Source organism: Aotus nancymaae, unplaced genomic scaffold (genome assembly GCF_030222135.1).
Source record: "Aotus nancymaae isolate 86718 unplaced genomic scaffold, 86718_ANA_hifiasm-v0.15.2.pri h1tg000108l, whole genome shotgun sequence".
In the NCBI taxonomy this organism is placed as follows: Eukaryota; Metazoa; Chordata; class Mammalia; order Primates; family Aotidae; genus Aotus; species Aotus nancymaae.
Window position 1 is genome coordinate 33,631,010 of NW_026988523.1, and position 10,093 is coordinate 33,641,102.

At 46.0% G+C, this 10,093-nt stretch overlaps 1 protein-coding gene across 1 annotated transcript; it reads right to left on the bottom strand.

The window, feature by feature from the left end:
• Positions 1 to 4,536: 4,536 nt before the first annotated feature.
• LOC135272189 (uncharacterized protein C2orf78-like) lies at positions 4,537 to 6,339 on the bottom strand. Its single transcript, XM_064370382.1, has one exon. It carries the CDS (start codon positions 6,337 to 6,339, stop codon positions 4,537 to 4,539), a length of 1,803 nt encoding a protein of 600 aa, XP_064226452.1.
• Between the last annotated feature and the right edge of the window lie 3,754 nt (positions 6,340 to 10,093).

Genomic DNA, 10,093 nt, shown 5'->3' on the forward strand with positions numbered 1-10,093 from the left:
AGACATACAAAATATTCAAAAGACAGCATAGAGAGATCGCAAAAATAGTTATGAGTGAAAAAACAAAACCATATTTTTGACACAATAACACTTACGCCAATTTAAAACTACACCAAGGAACTTCTAGCTATAGCAGTGTAAAGATGTCTGTATTCCTCACAAAAAACAACTATGAAATTAAACAAAATTGCCCCAAACAATGATTTCAAGTCTCTGTAAACTGAGCAAGGCAGAAAACAAATTGAGGAGCTTTTATTCTGGAAAAACTGCTATAGCTTCAGGCAAAAGCAATGTGAGTTTGCAGCCTTCTTGCCTGAGGCTACTCCCATCCAACTTCCTCAGTGGCTGGGAACTGTAGTTTTACCAGTGTGGAATTGGCTGGAAAAACCAGTATGTTTGCTGTCACAGTGGGTAGAATGAAATTCTGGGAGTTAGGTGGAGGTGGACAAAAGCCTGCAACGTTCTCAGCTGAATGATGTGAAGTTGGTAGGAAATAAACAGGCAATGAACGCTGTAGCTCTGCTAGCTCAAAGCGGCACTCCTAGCTGGGATCAGTGGTGAAAAAGCCCGAAATTTAGCTGGAAAACAGGGAACCATAAAAGGACTGAGATGAGTTCTCCCACATCCCTGGCTCACTGGGAAACTCTCATACACATGGAGGATGCCTCAGAGAGCTCCACGAAAAATAAAAGACAAGGAAGATTTGAACACTGGCTACGCATTTCAACACAGTTCTCAATCTTCAAACAGATACACTGGCAGAAGTGCATGCTATACAGGCTTGAGGTATTTGAACACAACGCCTATTCTAATCATTGGCTGAAGACTGTGCTATGTAATCATAGGGGTGATACCTGAGGGAATTTTTTTTTTTTTTTTGAGACAGAGTCTCGCTCCTGTCGCCCAGGCTGGAGTGCAGTGGCATGACCTCAGCTCACTGCAACCTCCGGATCCTGGGTTCAAGCGATTCTTCTGCCTCTTTTTTTTTGGAGACAGAGTCTCACTCTGTCACTGTCACCTAGGCTGGCGTGCAATGGGAATGGCCTGATCTTAGCTCACTGCAACCTCTGCTTCCCAGGTTCAAGCAATACTCTGCCTAAGTCTCCCTAGTAGATGGGAGTACAGGCGTGTGCCACCACGCCTGGATAATTTTTGTATTTTAGTAGAGACAGGGTTTTGCCATGTTAGCCAGGATGGTCTCAAACGCCTGACCTCAGGTCATTCACCGGCCTCAGCCTCCCAAAGTGCTGGGATTACAGGTGTGAGCCATTGCTCCTGGCTGGAAAAATGTATTATTATTATTATTATTATTATTATTATTATTTGAGGTAGGGTCTCACTCTGCACCCAGGCTGGAGTATATTGGCATGATCTTGGCTCACTGCAACCTCTGCCTCCTGGGCTCCAGCAGTCTTCCCACTTCAGCCTCCTGAGTAGATGGGACCACAGGCACATGCCAGCACAACCTGCTAAGTTTTTGTATTTTTAGTAGAGATGGGATCTTACTATGTTGCCCAGGAGTTTAAGAACTCCTGAGCTCAAGCCACCTTGGCCTCCCAAAAGTGCTGGGATTACAGGTGTGAGCCACCACGCATGACCCCTGAGGGAAAATTTTAAAAACAAGAATAAAAAATTGAGCAGACATAATAGCAGCTGCACACTGTGGAATGATATAGACTCTACAGTTGAACTCCAAATTACACACACACACACACACACACACACCCTCCACATCCCCCCATGCATATACACTGCACCCCCCGACATCCCCCCACACCCCCACAAACACACACACACCCCCCCACATTCCCCTCGCACACACCACACCCCCACACACACCCCACACCCCCACAAACACACACCACACCCACACCCACACATCCCACATCCACACACACACACACACACACACACACACACACACACACCCCAACAGCATCAGCGGCACCAGCACCATTCAGAAAAATACAACACAATCCAGAGTATTACAGTCTGTTTTATTATTCTATTACCTAAAATGACAAGGTTTTTTTTTTTTTTTTTGTGCAGGGGATGATAAAAATGTAATGGCTTAGATAGTTGCAACGATTGTACAACCTTGTGACATACTAAATGCCCCTGAATTGTACAATTTTGTTTTTTTTTTTGAGACGGAGTTTCGCTCCTGTTACCCAGGCTGGAGTACAATGGCGCGATCTCGGCGCACCGCAACCTCCGCCTCCTGGGTTGAGGCAATTCTCCTGCCTCAGCCTCCTGACTAGCTGGGATTACAGGCACGCGCCACCATACCCAGCTAATTTTTTTTTTGTATTTTTAGTAGAGACGCGGGGTTTCACCATGTTGGCCAGGATGGTCTCGATCTCTTGAGCTTAAGTGGTTTGCCCGCCTTAGCCTCCCAAACCGCTGGGATTACAGATCACTCCCAGCTGAATCGTATGATTTTGAACAGTGAATTTTATGTTATGTAAATTATACATCAGAAACTAATTTTTAAAAAGTAAATTACTGGGCTGGGCGCAGTGGCTCACGCCTGTAATCTCAGCACTTTGGGAGGCCGAGGCGGGTGGATCACGAGGTCAAGAAATCGAGACCATCCTGGTCAACATGGTGAAACCCCGTCTCTACTAAAAATACAAAAAATTAGCTGGGCATGGTGGCGCGTGCCTGTAATCCCAGCTACTCAGGAGGCTGAGGCAGGAGAATTGCCTGAACCCAGGAGGCGGAGGTTGCGGTGAGCCGAGATCGCGACATTGCACTCCAGCCTGGGTAACAAGAGCAAAACGCCGTCTCAAAAGAAAAAAGAAAAAAGAAAAAAAAAGTAAATTACTCATTTTCTCATGGAGATCATCCACTGCCCTCATCTTCCCTTCCCCCACCGTTCCTGTCCCGCCGTCCCCCTACCGCCCTCAACCCTTTCTGCCTATCGCTGTGCCTCCAGGCGGGGTCCCCTCCCGCTAAGCAGCGTCTCCGCACAGTTGGGCGCCTGCGTCTTGAGGCTTTTGGAGGGCGACTCAGGGCGCAGGCGCGCCCACCACTCATCCTGTGAAAATGGCCGCTCCAAGCCGTTTTTTCTCCGGTACTTCAGTTAATGGTGATGGCCGAGAAGGTTGCACGTGCTGGAATGGACGGAGGAGGACCTGGCGGGCCTCCTAATATTTAAATCCCTCCGGAAGCTTGAGTTCGTCTGCCTCTAACCTCCGGATGCCTTGATCTCAAAGCCAGGCTGACTGCCTGCAGGCGCTCGTAAACGCTGAGGACTTCTGAGACCCACAGGCCTTACCCCTTTGCATGCGGTGTGACCCAAGCCCATTGCTGAACCTCACTAGGAAGGTGGCACAGTGTTACTGGTCTTGTGTGTTGTCGTGAAGGTGAACTGAAGTAGTGCATCTCACTGACCCGTGCATAGGTGTTGAGTCAATGGTGATCTATACTCCAGGGTCTTTTCTGGGTCAGCTTCAAGTTCCTGCAGTTCGCTTGGCTAGGCCCCAGGTTATCAGCTACACCTAGAACTGTGAGCCCTTGCCATTCCCCTGGTGGTAGATTCCCCTGTTTTGTACTGACGTTTCCCAACTGTGATCATATACCTATAAGGTAACCCAAACCTGTTGGAGGTGAGACCTGAATCTTATTTTCTAAAACAGCTATCTGATAGGCCATGAGACATAAGGCCATCATCCATGGGAGATTTTGTACGTTTCTTTTGGTCCACCCAGCCTTATCTTCTGCCATCTTCAACTTCTATCCAAATTTTATTCTTTTAGTCCTAACCTCAGATTCTGCATCTTACTTCTGCCATTTCCCCCATTTCTGATTCTTTGTATAAGCCCATGAAATCTCTCCCCTTTTGACCTTCTTAGTCAAGGACCTTTCCTTCCTCTTTCCTCAATTCTGCTGATATTCTCCCATTCAAATTTTAGTTCTTCCTTTTTTTTTGTTTGAGCTGGAGTTTTGCTGCATTGTTCAGGCTGGAGGACAGTGGTGGGAATCTCAGCTTACTGCAACCTCCACCTCCCGGGTTGAAGCAATTCTCTGGCCTCAGCCTCCTGAGAAGCTAGGATTACAGGAACCCACCACCACACCCAGCTACTTTTAGCAGAGATGAATTTCACCATGTTGGCCAGGCTGGTCTCGAACTCCTGACCTCAGGTGATCCACCCACCTTGGCCTCTCAAAGTGCTGGGATTACAGGCATGAGCCACCTTGCCCAGCCATAATTCCTTCTAAGGCAGCCTTTGATCCCTACCCCACCAAAGAAAACCTACAGTCAACAGCATCTTAAAACTTAAAAGCCTCTTTATTACTTATCTATTAATCCTAATGGATTTGTTTATTCAGTTTGAAAAGTGTTATGGGAATAAATAAATTGTTATGTATCTATATATTTGGAAAACCAGCTGGTATCCAGAGTCAAGCCAACAGTCTCAGCAGCTCGTAGATTCTGTAGCCATAGTATTGAGAAATTTCCATATCTTTTCCCCTTTAGATGAAGAACTGCGGTTTCCCCGAAGAGGTGTATTTGGCAGCATTCTCGAGCTCTTACTGAGCCTTCCTCTTCATGGCCTCACGCTCTGGCCTCTGCTCTTTTGTGATGGGCGTTGACACTACTGGCCCAGAAACGTCGGGTGTCCTCCGTGGCCTGGGTTGGAAATTGAAGTCTTGGATTAGAAATTGGTTTTGAGGCTTGGCCAGTGACTGGAGATTGGTCGTAGCAGTGGAAACGGGCTCCCGCTGGAAAGAAGAGCAAGATGATGTTTTGTAGGGTGCTGGCCTAGAAGCAGTAGGAGGCTGGTTAGGATTGGCTGAACCGCGTTGGGTTGCACTGGTCGAAATTGGCTGAGCTGGTCTGGCGGGACCTGTCAGAGATGTGTTGGTAGAAGCCGGTTGGGACAGACTGACTGCAGTCGACTGAGGTGACTTAGTAGAACCAGGTGGAGCGGGGCAAGCCACAGCAGGCCTACGTGAGGCCGGAGGGTGTGGCCGCCGAGAAACGCGTCGAGCTTGAGGTTTGTCCAGGGTCAGAAAGGGCAACGGTATCAACTTGACCTTCCCAGGTGGTGGCAACTCATACTGGGATGGAGATGGACACTCTTTTTCAGCACTATCATCCGGTTTCTGGGCCTTGACTTGAGTTTTCTCTGGGCCTTTCCCCTCACGTCGGGTATCCAGCCATGGTTTGAAAGCTGAGAATGGCCGAGGGTTCTGGGTGTTGCTTGAGCTTCCCAGAGTCCGGGAGGGAGAGAATCCAGTTTTCCTGTCGCTCTTTTTCCCCAGTGCATGGGAAACTTGCATGGACTCTAGCATGTGCGTGTCCAGGGAGCTTCGTGGCTTTTTGAAGGTCTCTCGGCTAAGCTCAGGTTGATGTTTCTTGCGCTCCATATTGGGAATGGCTTGCTTGTCTTCTACCTTGACTTTGGTCCCTGACTCCTCACTGTCTTCAGCTTTTTTGGAGCTGTTCTCTCTGCTCCTTTTGGTCTTCTCCTGCCCACGCCTCTTAGTCGTGCTGCTCCTGCTGGATGCGTGAGGTTTGTTGTGAGGTTTGTGACGTTTGTTGCTAGAATGCTTGCTCTTGTTCACAGAAGCGCCGTCGCTGGCGGTAGCACCGGGAACAGTCACTTCTCCGTCTAATAAGCTCTCTGGGTTCTTTGGCTGGATTTTGGCCTTGGGAGCACCCTGGATAGGCTCGGCAGCTTTATGCTTGTTCTTCCTGACTTGATCAGAGTGACCCTTTCTGACACTTGACTTTTCCTGCACCTGATTTACCTTGATGGCACTGGGATCTTTGGCTTTCTTTGCAGAGGGACTTTTGGGTTGGTCAAGATCTTGTAAGGAACTGAAGCTGGAGGGGAGGTGAGTATCCTCCACCAAGGTAGTGATGTCTGCAGGATCACTGCTAGACTCCGTCCCATTTTCAAGTATCCCTTGGCCCTCAAGACTCAGGCTGTTCTTTCTCAGATTGGTGTTTTCGGAACCAGGCTGCTCCTCTTGGCCAAGAGGATCAATGCAGGACAGAAGCTGGTGACTATCCGGGATTTCTAAAGGAAGCAGTGGAGGATCTTGATTTTCTGTTGGGAACTGGTAGGCATCTAGAGGCTTTGAAAGCTTGGTTTTAATCTCATCCAAATTCTTCTTCTCGGTTTTGTCCTGGCTTGGAGCTGGTGACAGTGTCAAGAGATTAGTTGGACTCTGGACTGGAGCTATCGTTGAAATGCCCCCAAGGTCAGGTGATGGATTACTCTCAAGTATCTGGGTATTTCTGCTACTGCAGGACTTGGAGAATTCTGAAGTTTGTGCCAGACAAAACGTCTGGCTTGGAGATTGCAATCCCGGGGAAGTATCCATCCCCAGGGAAGTTTTCATCACTACAAAGGAATCAAGGAAGAAGTCAATCCCTGGTAAGTGAGATGCTCCCCCTACACACCAATGCAGCAATTGGATACCTTTCTAACATGGGTAAGGCATTTCTACTAGCTCTTCTTTATGACCATGGACAAGACCCTGCATTAGGGGATAGGCAGTGACTGTTCTCTTACTGGTTATCATTTGATGTGATTGTTTCTTGGCTTTCTTTGGATTTCATAGGGTTGTTGTAAGCCAAATAAAAAGCGAAAGTGATTTTTAAATAGGAGATGTTTTATAAAGTCTCATATTCTCATATAGGGTCCTTTCCATTCTCTCCACTCTCCTGAGGGAATAAGAACACCCTTTGCACCATGTACTAGGGGGGAGAGTGGAGCCCTTCCTTGTGAAATACATAAGCAAGCCCAGATTCTAAGCCTGTTTGTTTTGGAGAGGATCTCTAAGCACAAGGTCTTAAATCCTGTTATAAGTTAAGGAAAATCAAAATGTCACTGCGAAAATAAGAGTTCTGAAGTGCCTTCCAAAGACACTAAAGTAATAGATGAAGGAAGGAAGTTACAGAGTGCTGGTGCAGGGGAACTGATCAGCCGGGCCACTAAAAAGTGTGGTATCTCTTGGGACACTCTTCTATGTGGCATAGATGGCCATTGTAGTGTTCGACTTTCCCACTGAAAAGGTGTTCTTAGATAGACTCTGAAAATGGAGAGCAATGCCCAAGAATAGTGGTTGAAGTCTCAGGACTTAAATTCTGCCTATCCATGGACTTGCCACTCAGCTATAGATTTGACCCTCCCTTTCAATACTGCGTTTATTCCTCTCCTCTCTTGCTGTTTGTACTCACCTTGATTATAGGGATTATAGGCAGACACCACTGCACCTGGCTAATTTTTTGTATTTTTAATAGAGACCGGGTTGGTTTCACCATGTTTGCCAGGCTTGTCTCTAACTCTTGACGTCAAGTGTTCTGCCCACCTCGGCCTCCCACAATACTAGGATTGCCACATGAGCCACTGTGCTCGGCCTGGAAGCATCATTCCTAAAACACATTTCTAAAATATTTATATTAAAGGCTGTCAAGTGTCATCTATGTTCAAAAAGGCAAAAGAAAAAAAAAACAACTGAATGTGACTTCTGATAAGCTGCTTTATCTAGGGATACTTTATTCTAGCCTGTTTCCTTCCTAGCTTATTGATCTAAGCATTTGCTAAAACCAACTTCATTTTGCCCTATTCAGAGTAGATTTTGCTGTGTTGTCTTTCTGCTTTTCTTCTAAAATTTAAAGTATAGTTTTTGCTCTTTAAATCATTGTGTCATTCTCCAGGGCATATCCCAAGGGTAAGTGTAAGGGACCCGGTCTTTCTTCTTTCATTTAAAATCCCAAATTCCTTACCCTAGAATATCTGCCTCCTTATAACCCAGTACTCTTCATTTTCTCTTTCCATCTAGTTCAGATAGGAATCTCCAAAACGTGAATATTACTTTTGTTTGTTTGAGACAGGGTCTCACCTTGTCACCCAGGCTGAAGTCCAGTGGTGCGAACATGGCTCACTGCGGCCTCAACCTCCTGGGCTTAAACAGTCCACTGATCCTCCCACCTCAGCCTCCTGAGTAGCTGGCATGCCCACACACCTGGCTGATTTTTTAAAAATTTTGTAGAAATGAGGTCTTGTCATGTCGCCCAGACTGGTCAGGAACTCCTAGGCTCAAGTGTTTATCCCATCTCGGCCTCCCAAAGCACTGAGATTACAGATGGGAGCAACCGTGCCCAGCTGAATATTAAAAACATCACTACACATCACTAAATATCAAATAGCAAAGTTGAAATATTAGTTAGGGAGATGTCCTCCCAAAGTGCTGAGATTACAGGTGTGAGCCACCATGGCTGGCTGAGTGTTTAAAACGTCACTAAATTTAAAATCGTGAAGTTGAAATATTAGTGGAGGGAGACTATTACACATAAAACACCTCAGAATATGTTGCTAGTTGTCTACGCCACTTAGGTTTTCCCTCTGTTTCTGTTGAAACAAACACGCTCAAGAAGTGTCTGCTTTCATTTTCTGTACTTGTGCCCTTTCAGACTCAGCATTAGAAAAGAAAGGGGCCCGAAGGAATAACCAATCTATTATCCTAATGTAACAGATGAGGAAACAGATTTTGTGAGAGAATAAAAGAGTCCTCTAAAGTCACACAGCTAGTACATGTCAAGGCCAAAACTGAAATTAGGTCTCTAGATTTCCAGTGCAGTACCTTCCCTGTTATTCCAAGCTGTTTGGGACTATACGGGTAAAGAAATCTAAAGTTAGGGGGAAAGAAGTCAAATGAAAAACTGTCAAGAAAGTTTCTCTCTTTACCTGACATGGTCAGAGAAGAAGAAACATCAACTGTGGATACAAGGCATGAAGAGACGATCCTAGCGGATGTCTGCGTGACTGAAGCCAAGGAGTGCGTGTGTCCAGTATGAAGGCTACTGTCACACTGGTCACTGGCCACTTGTGATGTTACAGATCTACCCCAAGATTCTACCAGGTGGCAGTAGGCTTGGTGAGAGAATGATGTCACAAAGCAGGCAGTTGGAAGGTGTGCGATAGCCAATAGGGAGGCCAGAAGGTGTGCGATAGCCAATAGGGAGGCCAGGTTCCCAAGAAGATGGGATTGGCTGGCAGAGGTGGTAGGAAAGCTGAAACTACTAAGTGGCTGAGTTCCAGGGAGGTGAAATCCTGCAAGATCATCTCAGTGTTTCTTATACATGTTCACTAATATCATTGACTAGTATTTATATTTTATATGTCATATTTCATATTATGTAATACTCCTATACATTTATAGTTGTATAGTACATACACAACATCCTAGTACAGAAAGGAAAGGGACATCTGAGCAATTACAGTTGTTCTAAAAGCATTTCAGTGAATCTGATTAATGAATTTACTGCTGCTTTTTTTTTTTTTTTGAGACGGAGTTTCGCTCTTGTTACCCAGGCTGGAGTGCAATGGCGCGATCTTGGCTCACCGCAACCTCCGCCTCCTGGGTTCAGGCAATTCTCCTGCCTCGGCCTCCTGAGTAGCTGGGATTACAGGCACGAGCCACCGTGCCCAGCTAATTTTCCTACTTTTTGTAGAGATGGGGTTTGGCCATGTTGTTGAGGCTGGTCTCAAACTCTTGGGCTCAAGTGAACCACCCACCTTGGCCTTCCTGTGCCCAGCCAAATGTTACTTTTTATATAGCATTAAGCCAGGCGATATATGTGGGAGGAGGAAAGTAGGCAGAAGAATCTATAGTAAAAAAGAAGAAAAAGGAGAAAATTTAATTAATATTATTATTAGTAGTAGAATGAATAAAATCGAATGAAGAATAGAAGCAATTCTCTGGAATATAGATATTAGTATTGTTTCCAAGCAAAAGGGGCTCACTGCCCGATGGGCTAGAAGCCAATACTTTGGCACTGGGTTTTTGAGGAAAGAAAAACTTTTTATTGCAAGTTGGCTCACGAGGAGACAGGCGTCCAGCCCAGATCTGTCTCCTTGTGCTGGCTTCAAGACAGTAATTTTATTAGGAAAGGTTTAAGGGGTGGATTTCGAGATTAGTAGGTGATTGGTGTAATTAGAGGGGAAGGGGTCTCAAAAGTCCTTGCACATATGCGGTGATCTCTTCATGTCTCTTCATGGGTCCCATTTGCAAATTCAGGGGAAGTTAGTATGAAACATATGGTGGAAATTTAGGCTGTGACATTAGCAAG

Excerpts from the sequence above, each read along its gene's own strand:
- LOC135272189 (XM_064370382.1), bottom strand. The coding sequence starts at position 6,339 with ATGGATACTTCCCCGGGATTGCAATCTCCAAGCCAGACGTTTTGTCTG.